The 16,121-nt window shown below is 40.7% G+C and overlaps 1 protein-coding gene across 1 annotated transcript; it reads right to left on the bottom strand.

Moving 5' to 3' along the window:
* Positions 1-1,318: 1,318 nt before the first annotated feature.
* Positions 1,319-8,232, bottom strand: LOC134476857 (cytochrome P450 2A13-like). The gene is made up of 9 exons (XM_063252792.1): positions 7,983-8,232; positions 7,540-7,702; positions 6,346-6,495; positions 5,936-6,096; positions 4,571-4,747; positions 3,490-3,631; positions 2,888-3,075; positions 2,259-2,400; positions 1,319-1,765 (listed from the first exon to the last, which is right to left on the bottom strand). Exons 1-9 carry the CDS (start codon positions 8,211-8,213, stop codon positions 1,584-1,586), a joined length of 1,536 nt encoding a protein of 511 aa, XP_063108862.1. The 5' UTR covers positions 8,214-8,232; the 3' UTR covers positions 1,319-1,583.
* Positions 8,233-16,121: the final 7,889 nt, after the last annotated feature.

Raw genomic sequence — 16,121 nt, 5'->3', positions numbered from 1 at the left:
AATAAAGTTCTGTTTTTCTTTTTTGTGGGCAGCAAATCTCATTTAAGAAGATAAAGTTTGAGTTGGATATATAGTTACTAAGTCACTTTGATGTGGCTTTTTAAAGGTTTTACTTTTCTTTCTTTTTTTTAAACATGATATATTCAGTGTAACTATTGGGAATACCAGTGTTGGAATATAATCTGGGCAGGGACTGATACCAGAAAGGCAACGGCAGTTTTATACAATGTTTTATGTAATATGTAGCCTTGTGCAGTTTTCCTTTAAACCTTACAATGTGCTGAAGGGATGATCTTTCTTCTAAGCCACAGTGCAGTTGGGTTTTTTAGATCTGTTCTTGTCCAAAATACCAAATAAATGTTTCATCTTATTTCCACTATGGGGAATAGTTACAGTTATAGTTATAGATAGTTATAGTACTAACTTCAATTAGTTCACTGAACAGACAGATTTCTTTTATATTATTTTCATCAGATTTTCATGCCTATATCTTGTAATATGAGCAACTACTTTGAAGATAACAATGCATAATATATTAATTGTTATTATCGACCTCCTACCTTGTTTTGAAATTTTATTATTCTATTTTTTTTAATTGAAAAGAGGAGAGAATGCCATGGCAGCATAGGTATTCAGGCCTTTCCTGAGGAGAATATGGAATCGCACACTTGGGTGCACTACTGTGCATATGAATGCATAATAGTCATAGCTATAGGGTCTGGGATATAACTCACTGGCATAAGCACCTGCCTTGCAAGCAGGCAGTCGTGAGTTTGATCCCTGGTACCGATAAAAAGAAAAAAAAGGGTAAAAATAAAATAGTCATAGCTATGCGTTGGTCCAAAGTTCTCCTGGCCTTGTATGAAAATTTTTTTTTTCCTTACACACATATAATTAAGAGGTCAAATTCCTACATCCCTGGCTGAGTCTGACTCAGACACAGTGGTCTTACTAGGTGAGGAGCACAGAATGTGATGCTCTTCTGTGCAAGCAGTGTGTGAATGAGCAAGAATGTCAATAAGTGAGGGGTGAAACCAGAGTAATGGCCTGCCAGGGCTCTGCAAGGTCCCCTGGGAAGGGAGCTTTGGGGTGGCTTTCCAAACTGTTTCCTACAGGTCTGTGCTGAACACCTAGATATGTGTTCAGTAATTTGCTGTACAGCATTGTTCTTTGGGAACTGAGCTAATGAATTAAACTTTCTCTTAGTGATTTCAGCTGTAAAAATAGCATAAACAATGTTTCTCCTTGGATGTATTTGAGGACAATACATGAGGACATCATGGGATGCTTTTACCACAGAGCAAACACAGAATACTGCTCAATGAATAATAGCTGTAATTTATTATCATAATTATTATTATAATCATGCATAGCACAATATATGCTTTTCACTTCATCCAGTTGGAAGACTCTGCCTTTGGCAAAGCAAGAAGCCTGTTCTCCTTGCTGTATCCCTCTTGGCCCTTCATTTCTATGTAATATTAGTCAGGTTCCTTGGCCACGCCCCTACCTTTAGGCGCACCCTTTGTCCCTCCCTTTTCCCCTTGCCCTATCAACTTGCCCATCCCTGCCTCACTCCTGGATCAGCGGGGAAGGAAGCTCATGGTGAAAGATGTCATGATCCTGGTAAATCCCACAGGTTTTGGAGACACATAGATATCTTCAGGTGCTTGTGGGGACTTGAACCGGAAATTCTGCATAATGATGGTAAAGAAGAGAAAGAGCTCCATTCTAGCGAGGCCTTCCCCAAAACAGTTCCTCTTTCCTGAAGAGCAGAGGAGGGAGAGATACAGATGAAATGAGCATTCATTTATAACATGCTCTGTAACACCACCATGCTATGTCCTCCCAGGGAGGTATTTCAAACAATTTGGTGTGAGAGATCTTGGGGTGGTTTTCATCCTGTCTGAGCCTGTTTCCCTTGTACATTAGGTGATGCTCGTGCAATTGATCCATGCCCGATTGTAGCAAATGGAAGTTTAGATGCCCATTCTTCCCAAATAGACTCTCGACATGGGTGTAGTGCTAGCATTTCCTGTCCACAAGCCTGAAAGGGCTTTGATAAACTCACTCCTTGATTTGATACACATATTTGATAATACGGGTTTGAGGGCCCATACTTCGTTGGTTGAGAGGTATACTGCACAGTAACTTCCCAGCTTGATAAGCATACTAGGCTGCACCTGATAGAGGAAACCAGTAATAAGCTGCTCCTCTTGCTTTTAGTGATGGCCTGGAAGCAAACACTGTTCTCTTACCAAGGGAAAAGGGTATAAAACCATCATTCTTTTTAAACTGGCCCTTATCATCCAGAAAATGCTGAGGATTGAAATCTTCTGGGTTGGAGAAGAAATTAGAATCTGTCAGCACAGAACCCAGCATAGGGAACACTTCAGTGCCCTGTCAGGGAAGAGAAAGAATATTGATAAGCAGGGCTGAGATAGGAGAAAGCATAAAATTGTTAGGAGGGGGAATTAGAGTGACCTAGGAGAAGTTTTAGGATAAATGCAGTTGGTGTTTTCTGAGAGAATAATTTTACGTGTTCATATTCCTTGAGGAAAGATGTTTAAATGAAACAGGTTTCTCATTTCTGATGATTGAGGAGTACATAGGTCATGATTGTCAAAGAAGGAGTTTGGGAGAATTTGGAGGCTTCCATATACTTGTATAGGGACCTTGGGGATATTGAAGCTAAGTCCCTTGAGGTTTTAAGATTGGAGAAGACACAGAAATTAGGAAATTACTTGTGGAAAGGTTAAAGGGGCATAGTAGTTAAAGAGTCCTTGGATCACAGAAGTGGGTGTGAGCTGGAAATCTTCTAATGGAGATGGGGTATTGATATTCCAGGGAATGATTGGATATTCCTCTAGAGTTGGCAAGGCAGCACCTTGGGAAGAAAGAAGTCCTGAAATATGGTGTTTTTCGTGATCCTGCGAGATATACCCATGGGGGTAAAGTTTGCAAATCTTTGGATCTCATGTATCACTGCCTCCATATAGGGCATCTTCATTCGGTCCTCGAACTGGGGTTGTCGGTTCTTTCCAATCACTCGGTCAATCTCCTCATGGACCTTGGCTGCAGGAGGAATGGAATATATTTTGGCATCCAGGGGTATCACATCAGGACAACAGTTCAAATATATAGAACTATATATATGACAATTATCTATGTGTGCATGTAGGACTTTCAAAAAAGATGCCCATCTTATTACCCGACCAACTCTATACTATGTTTGTGCAAGAACTTTAGAGGAAACAGAAGAGAAAAATATTCAGGGTAGCCCTTGGTAGAGGGGACTTGGCACAAAGTGGTCTCAGCAGAGGAGACTTTACAAATCATTTCGACAATCTCAGTAATTTGATAGCTGCCCATCTTTGCACATCAGGGTGTGTAAGAGGACCCAGAATCTGGAGAGGTGAAATAGCTACTGCAAGCTCAGGTGAGTTTGGAGAATCTGTGTCCCACACCTCCATATTCCCTTGGTCGTACCCTCCACTTCTGGGTACTTCATGAACAGCAGGAAGCCAAAACGCAGAGTTGAGCTGACAGTCTCTGTGCCTGCAAAGAATAGGCTCAGTATGGTCATCACCAGGTTCTTCATGTGGAATTCTGTGTTGGGGTTCTTCTTCTCCTGCAGCAAGAGAGATCATCAGTCTGAGACCATTTATTATACCCTTGAGGACCTTCTGGAGTTTTTCCTTGGACATACTTGTCTAAGTTTCCAAGCCTTTATCCAGGCTACCTGGTCTGCCCAAAATATTCTTGGCATGTTCTTTTCCCACATGACTATCTGTTCTTTAATCATCAGCTTTTTCAATGGTTGGGACACTTATAGAAAAGGAGGGTCAGAAATATCAAGAAGACATGTCTCAAGTGATTTAAGGTCAAATATTCTGAGAACACGGTACAAAATTTTGGATGGCAGTGTCCTATTCTTTCCCAAAATATCCTGAATATTCATATGGAAGATTTCCCTGCATTGATTCTTTGACGTTCAGATTCCATAGTTTAGATCCTTTGAAAAAATTTCCCTTTCTTGAAAGGATGAAGACTGATATCCAGATGGCTGTGGTTCCCTTTCAAGATCATATAGTAAAGCCAGGACACCTGTCCACACAGGTTTATCTAATAATCAAGGCAGCAAAATTTAGGGCAGGGTAACAAAAAACACCAGCTTACAGTCAGAGCTAGAGTCTACCACTTTTTGCTGTGGTTTCAGGAGAGCTACTTACACTCTTGGCTGCAGTTTACGCATGTGTAAAATGGTGCAGTAAAATAACATTGCTCAAGAACTGTATGATTATTAATAGGTAAATATCATGGAACTTTTATAAAGCACTGCCTGGCACATGGTACTCTTGTAGACATGGTTGTTATTATGATTTCCTTGTACTTCTTCTGCATTGAATAAGGGCTCAGGAGATAAGACACAAAGTTCGATTATGATTGAGATTGAGACATTTATTATGATGGGGAGCCAATTTGAATGTCCTTCAGTTCTTCCTTCCTCACTACCTTGATTTGCCCTCTACCCAGCTTTGAACCTTTCCACCCTGACTGTTGCATGTACCTCCTGCATGCGAATGAGAAAGGAGTCAATGAGGTTTCGTGGGGCATTGGGATCCAGTGTGCGCTGGTTCTGCTCCACCTTCTTGATCATAAAGTTCTCCAATCCCTGCATGTTCTTGAAGGCTTCTTGCTGTGGTCCTGGCAAGTGTTTCATCACTGAATAAAATATCTCATAGAGCTGGAAGTGGAAAAAAAGAATACAACAAAGAGACAGCCATCAGTTGTCAGTAGCCAGTGGGAATGGGAACTGTCTCAGGGCAAGGAAATCTTTGGGGGCAGGAACCTATACAATATTTACATATTTATTTTAGGCCCATTGTGGGAGGGGGGATATGAAATTTTACATGTGAGTTAAGTTGTGGGGATCATTGTGCAAAAAGTTAAGTGACAGGCTGGGGATTTAGCTCAGCGGCATAAGCGCCTGGCTTGCAAGCAGGCAGTTGTGAGTTCGATCCCTGGTACCGATAAAAAAGAAAAAGACAAAAAAAAAGTTAAAGTGAGATGGTTTGAGGCACACAGGTTAAGAAATTTCAATAGTTTGGGAATGGAGAAATCCAGGTCTTGAGGAATTCAGGTGGGATTGTAACTGTGGATCACCTACTTAGGTGTTCAGGCCTTAAGACTGGCTAAGTTGTAGTCAGTTATCTAGTAGGACTCTTTTATTTAAATTGGGTGCTGATTTTCTGGTATGCAGGCATTATGGGCCTGTAATTTAGGTGCTCAAATAGGGGATATCTATTCTTATTTTTAGATATTCCACTGGACTGTGTAGGGGCACCTGTATAAGGTGAGTGAGTGAGCTGGTTGGAGAGCAAAGATTAAGTGCTAGAGGCAGTAACATGGCCAAATACTTACATGTTTAGTTATCTTGGCTCTGGTACCTGTGCAGTCCTTTGTGTAGTTAAGTGTGATGAGTATCAGACACTTGTATAGATATACCAGTGGGCTGGTTTGTTATAGGTGTATAGAACTCAAATTATTTTGGTAACCTGAAATTTGTAGCATCAAGTTTCTGGTATTCAGAAATAACTTAAGTGGTTAAATCAGATGTTAAAATATTCAGAAGGACTAAATAGGGAACATCTGCTCAAGATAAGCAGGTAAGTTCGATGTGACCACCTGCTCAGCTGAGAGGAGGATAAATATCACCCTTCCAGGTTGTTTGGGAATGCTCTGTTGAGATATCCAGGAATCCATAGAGATGGGTAGTAGGCCTCTATCCAAGCCTGGTGCAGCTTGTGAGTAGTCCAACAGTGGGGCTGGCCTGGAGAGGACTTTGCAAGAGGGTGGATGCTTGGGACATCTGTTGCCCTCTGGATGTTATTGACAAGTAGACTGCAGGTGGAAGGCAAGGCTGGAATGTTACCTGTCCCACAGGTGAGGCTAAAAATCTGTTGATTCCCATTGTCATTTGTAGCAGTGAAAGGAACTCTTCATCCTCATAGTCAAAGCGATCTCCAAAGACAATGGAATTCATGACATTGGAGACCGATTTTCTCAGGTAGTAGTTGGGATCGATGAAGGCACCTGCAGAATGGTGTAGAATCAGAAAGAGTCAGGAATTGGGAATGAGCCAATTGGATGGAGTGATGCCAGGCTGACCATTTGAGGAGGTGCTGCAGCATTGAACCAAATATACATAGTTATCATTGGACCCCAGGTCTGCAAAACCAGGAGTCTTCCCCCAGGTATGTCACCATCCCACTGCACACAGCACAGGTCCTTCTTGTCAGGTGTTTCCTTCTCCTTTCCAAGCACATTAGGGTCCCTGCTTACCACGTGTGCCCTGAATGGCCTGGAGGAGGTATTCTGCTTCTTCCTTGATTCTCTCCTCAATGCCACGTTTGCCCACACCAAAGTCTCTCAGTGTAGAAATGGAGAAACGTCGAAGTTGCTTGGACCTCTCCCCGTTGCTGAATGTCACGCCTGTGGAGGTGATTGGAAAGTTAAGAAGAGGTCAGAGAAAGACTGGGAAGGCCACAAACCACTCATGAAGGGGGTTCCTAATAGGAAAGGACTGGGATGAATACAGATCAAGTACAAACCCAGAGCCAGAATCAGACATATATGGAAAGAAAGATATTTTTTGGAAGAAGATAATCCGAAGGAAGGCATGGAGAGGCAAGGTTGGTGTAGAGAAACAGTGACTAGATGTTTCATTGGGTGGAAGAAATAAAGAGCAAAGGGAGAGAGGGACAGAAGCAGCAGAGTGAGGTTATTTTTGTACCTGTAGGTTGATACAAAATTGTGAAAAATTGTAAACTGAGCTGGATAAGACAGAAAACAGCAAATGAGAAACAGAAACCTTCTGAAATGAGAAAGTGTTGCCCTAAAAACAACACAACCTTGAAGCAGACATGGTATAAGATTCCAGCAGTGGAAGAAGTGGGAGAGGAAGACAGAAACAATCATGGGAAAAAACAAAAGCTAAAGGAAAAAAGATGTCAGACACAATTAGAGAAACAGGATTCCATTATAAAAATCAGAAGACATTCTAAGAAATCAATATATCGGGGCTGGGGATTTAGCTCAGTGGCATAAGTGCCTAACTTGCAAGTGTGCATTCCATCCTCAGTACCAATAAAAAAGAAAAGAAAAAAAAAGGAGAGAAATTATCCAGAGAAGGAGACAACGTGTCCTGAGAGAGAACAGGGAGACAGGGACAGAGAGACAGGGGAGAGATTAAGACAGAGAAGGTTAAAACAAGTTGGAGATGGAGGCTGGGGATTTAGCTCAGCGGCATAAGCAACTGCCTTGCAAGCAGGCAGTGGTGAGTTCGATCCCTAGTACCGATAAACAACAACAACAAACAAGTTGAGGAATGACACAGGGAGAGATAACATGTGGAGAAGGCCGCCAGAAAAATATGTGCACAACACTGTGTGCACAGGTGGTTCAGCTGAGAAGGCAGGGGAAACTAGGCACACCAAATCTATTGGGCCACTTTTACCCTCTTGATGTCCCCCTCACCATAGCCTTGGATGAGCCTGTTGAAGGTGACATGTTCGCCTCTCCCACTAAAGTCCTCAGCCTGGTCCACCAGAGCCTCCTTTATTGCGTCATATCCACACAGCACCACCACCCGGCGAAATCCCAGATAGATGGTGAACACTGGGCCATAGAGCTTGCTCATCTGGTGGGAAATGAGTGAGAATGATTAGATGAGTTATTCTCTGAATAGGACAAGTACGCAGAACTGGATCCTACGATGCGTTTCTCCCAGCCTCTGACAGCCAAGGCACCAAACACCCCAAGATACATTTTTTTCCTGGCGAGCATTTAGTTGCTTAACCTTCAAAATTCCCCCACCCTAAGCTGACTTATTCTGTTAAGTAAGCTTCCCCCAAGTCTCAGCCAAAATACACAAACTCCAATGACCGTCACATTCCATGCATCCCCTAGCCTGAAGATACCTTCATGAGGCAGCTGTACATCTTCTTTGTGTCCAACTGCAAGTAGTTTCCAATGAGAGGCAGTGGAGTGGGTCCAGGAGGCAGCTTCCCCCAGACCGTTCTCTGTTTCCAGACAGACATCAAGGCCACTACACCCAAGCAAGTTAGCAGAATCAACAAGAGTATCCCTGAGGCCAGCATATTTGCAGTGAGATTCACAATCATATGGTGATGGCTGAGAGGCTTTTTCATTTATACTCCTTGACAAGGAAGTGTGGACTTTGTTCTTCTTTATTTAATCATTTCCTTTCACCTCCCAACCACACCCCCAACATGCACCCAGCCTAGTTTGTGCTACCTGCAGCTAGATTGGGGTGGGATATTTGAGCAGATTCACAAATAGTGTCTTTACTGTAAATATTTACCCTGGAAGAGGAACAATTTGAGAAATGAAGATAAATAGGGGTAAGAAATTTGCTCAAGAATTGAAAACATTGGAATATTTCACAGTTAGGTAGTTGAGCTCTGGAGGTTTAAATCCATTTTGGGAAGGGCCTTTACAAATGTCAATTTTGAGAACTATGATAAAGAAAAAGCATTGGATTTCATTGGATGTGACATGCATGTGGCTGTAGATTTACGATTGTTGGTGCACATGGGTATAAAATTAGAGGATTCTAGAAGGAGGATTTCATGATTAGTTATTTGAGGGTCTTGAGTGAGAAGGCTCAGAACTGTGGATGTGTAGTTTGTACAAGTATATGAAAATTCCAGCCAAATCCTAGAGTCAACATCTGAGTCTAGAGGTTGACCTGCTTGAGTTTGGCCCCATACTATCTATTAACACCTAGAATCCTTTGTGGAATCTTCAAAGTGCATCCAGAATGGATCCCTTAAGAGTCTAAATATCCACTGCCCTTGTGAGACTGGGATCAAGATAAGATGAGAATATCACTGTGATCACAGTTTGCAAAAGGACTGACCAGGTCTTGTGAAATGCTCTTAACTATCACACATATTGTGGACAGTTCTAGCTTTCCCAAAGATACTAAGTTATAAAAAGCTCCACTAGATTTTGACCCAGGCACTTAGCTAATTTTGTTATTAATGTACTTAGGACAGAACACTGAGGCTGGACATGGAGTAAGTACATCAGAAGACTTTAAGCTAAAGTGCTTAAACTCCTATCTATTCTACTCCACGTTTGCTGTTTCCTCATTATGGGCTTTGTTTTCCTACATAAGTAAGCAGCATTTGGAAATGTGGTGTCATATTTCAGGGTATTTATTTTTCTTCAGGGGTCTTCAGGACTCTAATGAAAAGTTATAGGAAATCCACTCCAGCAGGAAAGACATAGGTAAACTCCAGGGTAAGGAACCAAAATTGAACCTGGGATGCTGAGGTTGGGAGCAGAGAATGGAAGAGTGACCCTTTCATCTTCCTGTCCTTGAAATTTTCCTTTAATAATAGTAACTATTACCCTCCTAGAGTTTCTGATGTTCCAGGAAGAACAAGTGAATGCACACATAATCTTTGAGACTTTATCTGAAGGGGTTTGTAAATCATTAGCCTCACTCTGGTCACTAAGGTAGCCAGCAATGGAGTTGGAGTTGGAACTCATTTCCTTTCTCCTTTCATTTCCTGGCCCATTACACCCTAGTTCACATTGAGACCAACACTAGCTGCCTATGAATGCTGAGACTGACATGAACAGTAGGCACAGACAATAGCCTTATGGTGCTTTCAGTATCTGGTGGACCCTGAGAATGAGGGGCAACAGTATAGCGCGAAGATGACCCCAAAGTAGGCAAGCAGTAACTGTGGTTTATACCAAAAATATATTATTAGATCCACCTCTGTGCCAAGCTCACTCAGAGCATGGAGCAAGCTATCATTGAGGTTGCTTTCAAGAGCATCTAAATGTGGTTTGGTATAGGCTATGAGGTTCACTACAGCTGATTTTGACATGAACATTAGGTAGAATGTAAGCAGGAAATTTAGGGCCCTGAAATAGCTCTCAGGTACACTTCGACAAGGGCACCAGATAGAGATTGGGTAAGCTTTGATCGTCAGCCATAGATACTACCTGCCTTGAATATGTAATATTTGGGCAAGTGGATGTGGTCAAGTTTAGCCCTTTCTGGACTGACATTTTTGATGAAAGTAATCTAGGTTGGAATCTCAGGATGGAAACAAAGGACAGAGCATAAAGCTGAGAAAGGAGTTATTTTTGTTGATTTGGAACACAGAAGAGGTGGACAGGAGGGTTAGAACAAGATCACCAAATATAAAATCACCTGATGCTAATTACATCTTATCTCAGGGCTTACTGCAAGCAAGGGTTCTTCTTTATGACTGAAAAAGAAAGATATGGCAGTGTAGACAGTTTATTTCTGAATGAATGAGGACCCAGGAAATGCAGTGAATAGTCAGACAAGCGACTTGAGTTATCCAGGGTAGGACTGAGCAGGTTAGCATGGAATAGTACTGCAGATGCACAAGGTCTGTATGTTGGGCCTTTCTTACTCTCTGAAACCTGGAATGGGAGATCTGTATCTCTAGTTACACAGAGGGACATGTGCCAAAGAGCTGTAGCTGTAGACAAGACTCTAAACAGATCTAGTGGAGAATCCAAGAAGACAAAGGGTGCTCAAATACGCAATGACTTTATATTGTTAAAATTATTGCAATAAAAGTCATTTGGTCATTACTTCCCTTCAACACACTCTGCCTCCCTTTAAACACACTTGTCTCCTCATTCTTGCCACTTTCTAAAGAAATTCTGGAAGTTCACTTTCTTTTTTTTTCTTAGATGATGCACAATGCAATGCTTATGTTCTCGAGGAATTGACAGCCCCCTTTAATAAATGTCTTTCTGAGATATGACTAAAATTACAGTGAATGCTGTAGCCAAATGCTATTAATTGATAGGAGGGCTCCTATAAACATTACAGTGTATCATTGTCTACCTTATTTACTTTACCTGGCATTGTGTGACTTCTGGACATTCCTCGGAGTGGAAATGACCATGAACAGTAACTGTTTTGAACTGTGTCAGTGCATCAAGGCAGTCCTGACAATGCAACTAAGGAAGAGAAAGAGAACTGACTGGCCTCTCTACGTGTCTGGAGGACTCTGGATTTCTGCACCCAGACTGCTGGAGTTCCCTCAGGCTTCCAGGTACAGTGAAGGAGAGAGGTGGGTTTAAGGCTTCCACATCAGCCTCCCCATTCCCGGCTTCATTTGGAGACCTGCTGAGCTCCCGATAGGTGGGCTGGCCCACACTACCAGCCTAGCCCAGCCTGTTTAGCTGCCGCGCCTGGCCACAGGTCTGCAGAGGAGGAGCTGGGCAGATCTGGGGTGCCCTCACTGGCCTCTCTGCGTGTCTGGAGGACTGTGGATATCTCTGCAACCAGGGAGGGTCCACAGGTTCCTGAAGCACTGCGGCCTGTGGTGAGTACCCTAACCCGGCTGCGATTGAAGAACTGTGGAGCTTCCAAGGGGCAGGTGGGCGCACAGTGTCCCTGAGGCCCAGCTTGTCTGGAACTGCGGAGTTCTGAGCAGGCAGAGGAGGGCCACTGGTTCTGTAGGCCTAATGGCTTGGAGTAGCGCGGCGCCAGAGTCCCAGTAGCTCCAAACATAGAAGGGGATTTTCAACAGATCCTGAGGAAGCTTTCAAGTAACACTTGAAACACAGAAATATAGGAAAATGACAAAACGAAAGACCAAATTACAACCTCAAACCTCCAGCCCATCTCAAGAAACCCTAGGAGCGATGTATATAGAAGAAAATATATCCCATCCACCTCATATATCGGACACAATAGCCACTGAAATTGACAAGCAACTCCAGGAAGCTTTAAAGAAATTCAAACTCGAAATAATCTCCCAGATAAAAGAAGAAATGATAAAAGAAATGAAAGAGATTCTAAATATATCTAAAGAAAACACAGATAAAAAATTGGAGGAACTAAACAAAAAGATAGAATCCCTAGACGAGCAATATAAGAAACAAACAGAATACATAATGCAGATGCACAGAGATATACAGGAAATAAAAAACTCCACTGAAAGTTGTAAAAACCGCCTTAATGAAAGTGAAGATAGAATTTCAGACCTTGAAGACAGGATTGCAGCTAGTGAACAGGAAAGGAAAGATCTTTTGAAAATAACAAGGAACCAGGAAACAACAATTCAACAACTGCAAGACGATGCAAAGAAGAATAACATAAGAATGATAGGGATTAATGAAAGAGAGGGAGACAACATGAAGGATGTCAGGAGGATATTTAGAGAAGTAATAGCTGAAAATTTCCCAAGCATGAGATCAGAAACTGACATCAGGATCAGTGAAGCATATAGAACTCCAAACAGTCATAACCAAAATAAAACTACACCCAGGCATATAATAGTCACCATCCCAGAAATCCAACACAAGAATAGATTATTAAAAGCTGTCAGAGAGAAAAGACAGATCACTTATAAAGGAAAACCTATCAGAATCACAGCAGACTTCTCAGCACAAACGATAAAGTCAAGAAGAGCATGGAGTGAAGTATTCCAGATCCTAAAGCAAAATGATTTCCAACCAAGACTGATATATCCTGCAAAACTATCATTCAAAATAGATGGTGCAATACAATACTTCCATGACAAAGAACAGCTGAAGAACTTCATGAACACCAAACCAACCCTGCAAAAAATATTGAAAAACAGTTTAGATACACAAAGGAAAAAACCACTAAGCAAAGCAAATAATTAAACAGAACCGAAAGATAAAGATGCAACAGCAGAGAGATAACATTCCTACAATTAACCAGCATTTAACAGTAATAACCATTAATGTAAATGGTCTCAATGCACCAATCAAAAGAAACAGACTAGCAGAATGGATCAAGAAACAAAATCCAACCATATGCTGTTTACAGGAAACCCATCTAACCCAGAAAGATACTCACAGACTGAAAGTCAAAGGATGGAAAACAATTCTTCATGCAGCAGGAATCCAAAAAAAGGCAGGAGTAGCCATTCTGTTTGCAGACAACGTGAACTTTAAACCAACAATGACCATAAAGGACAAAGAAGGTCACTACATACTCGTAAGGGGAAAACTCCAAGAGGAAGAGATAACTATCTTAAATATATACGCACCAAACTCCAGAGCACCCAGTTATATAAAACAATTATTAACAGAAATGAAAACTCAAATTATCAGTAACACAATTGTAACAGGAGACCTTAATACACCACTGACACCAAGGGACAGATCAACCAGACAGAAAATGAGCAAAGAAATAACAGAACTGAATCACACCTGTGAACAAATGGGTTTGATAGACATATACAGAATGTTCCACCCAACAACATCAGAATACACATTCTTCTCAGCAGTACATGGATCATTTTCTAAAATAGACCATATATTAGCTCACAGAACATATTTAAGCAAATGCAAAAGAGTTGAAATCATCCCTTGCATATTATCGGATCATAGCGCTCTGAAATTAGAAATTAATGACAAAGGATACTGCAAAAATTCCGCAAACACATGGAAACTAAATAACACACTCTTGAGTAATCAGTGGGTCACAGAAGAAATTAAAGAAGAAATTAAACAATACCTAAAAGAAAATAAAAATGCAGATACAACTTACCGGAATCTGTGGGATGCAATGAAAGCCGTTCTGAGAGGAAAATTTATTGCACTGAGTTCCCACATCAGGAAAACAGAACGAATACAAGTAAATAACTTGATGCTACACCTCAAACAGCTAGAAAAAGAAGAGCAAGTCAAGCCCAAAGCCAAAAGAAGAGAGGAAATTATAAGAATCAGAGCAGAAATCAATGCAATAGAGACTAAGAAAACAATCCAAAGAATCAACGAATCAAAGAGTTGGTTCTTTGAAAGAATACATAAAATCGATAAGCCCCTAGCCAACCTTATTTAAAAAAGGAAAGAAAAAGCTCAAATTCATGCAATATAAATGAAAAAGGAGAAATCACTACAGACCCAATAGAAATACAGAGGATCATCAACACCTATTTCGAAAACCTCTACTCTCAAAAGTTTGATAACACAGAAGAAATAGACAGATTCTTAGAAGCATATGAAGTACCAAAGCTAGATCAAGAGGATATAAAACTGTTGAATAACCCAATCTCTGCTAATGAAATTGAGAATGTAATTGGGTCCTTGCCCACCAAGAAGAACCCAGGCCCAGATGGATTCACTGCAGAATTCTACAAGAAATACAAAGAAGACCTAATGACGACACTCCTCAAACTCTTCAATGAAATTGAAAGGGAAGCAATCCTTCCTAAGTCATTCCTGGAAGCAAATATTACTCTAGTACCAAAACCTGAGAAAGACCCAACTATAAAAGAGAACTATAGACCGATCTCCCTAATGAACACAGATGCAAAAATCCTCAATAAAATATTGGCAAATAGGATCCAGCAAATCATCAAGAAGATTATACACCATGACCAGGTGGGATTCATCCCAGGAATGCAAGGATGGTTCAACATACGCAAATCAATAAATGTAATCCACCATATCAATAAAGCCAAAAATAAGAATCACATGATCATCTCTATAGATGCAGAAAAAGCCTTCGATAAGGTCCAACACTTATTCATGATAAGAACTTTACAGAAAATTGGAATAAATGGTCTTTACCTCAATATAATAAAGGCCATTTATGACAAACCAACAGCCAGCATCATACTAAATGGCCAAAAATTGAAAGCCTTTACTTTAAAATCGGGTACAAGACAAGGATGTCCTTTATCACCACTCCTATTTAATATAGTACTGGAAGTACTAGCCAGAGCAATTAGGCAAGAAAGAGAAATAAAAGGGGTAAAGATAGGAAAAGAAGAAGTTAAATTATCATTGTTTGCAGATGACATGATACTCTACATAGAAGACCCCCTAAACTCCATTGAAATACTCTTAGATACAATAAATAAATTCAGTAATGTGGCTGGATACAAAATCAATACTCAGAAATCAATAGCATTCCTATACACGAACAACAAAATTACAGAGAGGGAAATAAGAGAAACTGGACTATTCACATTAGCAAGCAAAAAAATGAAATATTTAGGAATTACTCTTACGAAAGAAGTGAAAGACTTATACAGTGAAAATTATAATACACTGAAAAAGGAAATTGAAGATGATCTCAGAAAATGGAAAGACATCCCTTGCTCATGGATAGGAAGAACAAACATTGTGAAAATGGCCATTCTCCCAAAACTGTTATACAGATTCAATGCAATCCCAATAGAAATACCATCAACATACCTTATAGATCTAGAGAAATCACTCCTAAATTTCATCTGGAACCAGAAGAGACCTAGAATCGCAAAGGCAATTCTAAGCAGCAAAGACAAAGCAGGAGGCATCACAATCCCTGACTTGAAGTTATACTACAAAGCAACAGTAGTAAAATCAACATGGTATTGGAATCAAAACAGAGCTGAAGATCAGTGGAATAGATTAGAAGATACAACCACAACTACGAACACACTCAACCACCTAATTTTTGATAAAGGAGCCAAGCAGGTTCACTGGAAGAACGACAGTCTCTTTAATAAATGGTGCTGGAAAAACTGGCTCTCCATTTGCCGAAAACTAAAGCTAGACCCATGTCTATCACCATGTACTAAATTAAAATCTAAATGGGTCAAAGATCTGAATATTAAAACAGAAACACTAAATCTATTGGAAGACAAAATAGGTAGAAACCTTGGAGACATAGGAGTAGGTAAAGAATTCATGAACAGGACTCAAACCGCACGGGAAATACTTCCCAGAATCAATAACTGGGACCACTTCTTATTAAAAAGTTTCTGCATGTCAAAAGAAATCTCCAGCATAGTGAAAAGAAAACCCAAAAACTGGGAAAAGATTTTAGTGAACTCTCTCTCAGACAAGGGCCTCTTGTCTAAAACATACAAAGAATTAAAGAAACTCAGACCTCCGAAATTCAAAGATCCAATCCAAAAATGGGCATCTGAGATGAATATGCAATTCTCAGATGAAGAAATGCAAATGGCAAATAAATACATGAAAAAATGTTCATCATCATTGGTCATTAGAGAAATGCAAATTAAAACCACACTGAGATACCATCTCACTCCTGAAAGAATGGC

The sequence above is a fragment of the Cavia porcellus genome, unplaced genomic scaffold, assembly GCF_034190915.1.
Source record: "Cavia porcellus strain 051 isolate PalLab524CR breed Dunkin Hartley unplaced genomic scaffold, mCavPor4.1 scaffold_7, whole genome shotgun sequence".
Classification (NCBI taxonomy): Eukaryota; Metazoa; Chordata; class Mammalia; order Rodentia; family Caviidae; genus Cavia; species Cavia porcellus.
This window is presented reverse-complemented; position numbering and strand designations above follow the sequence as displayed.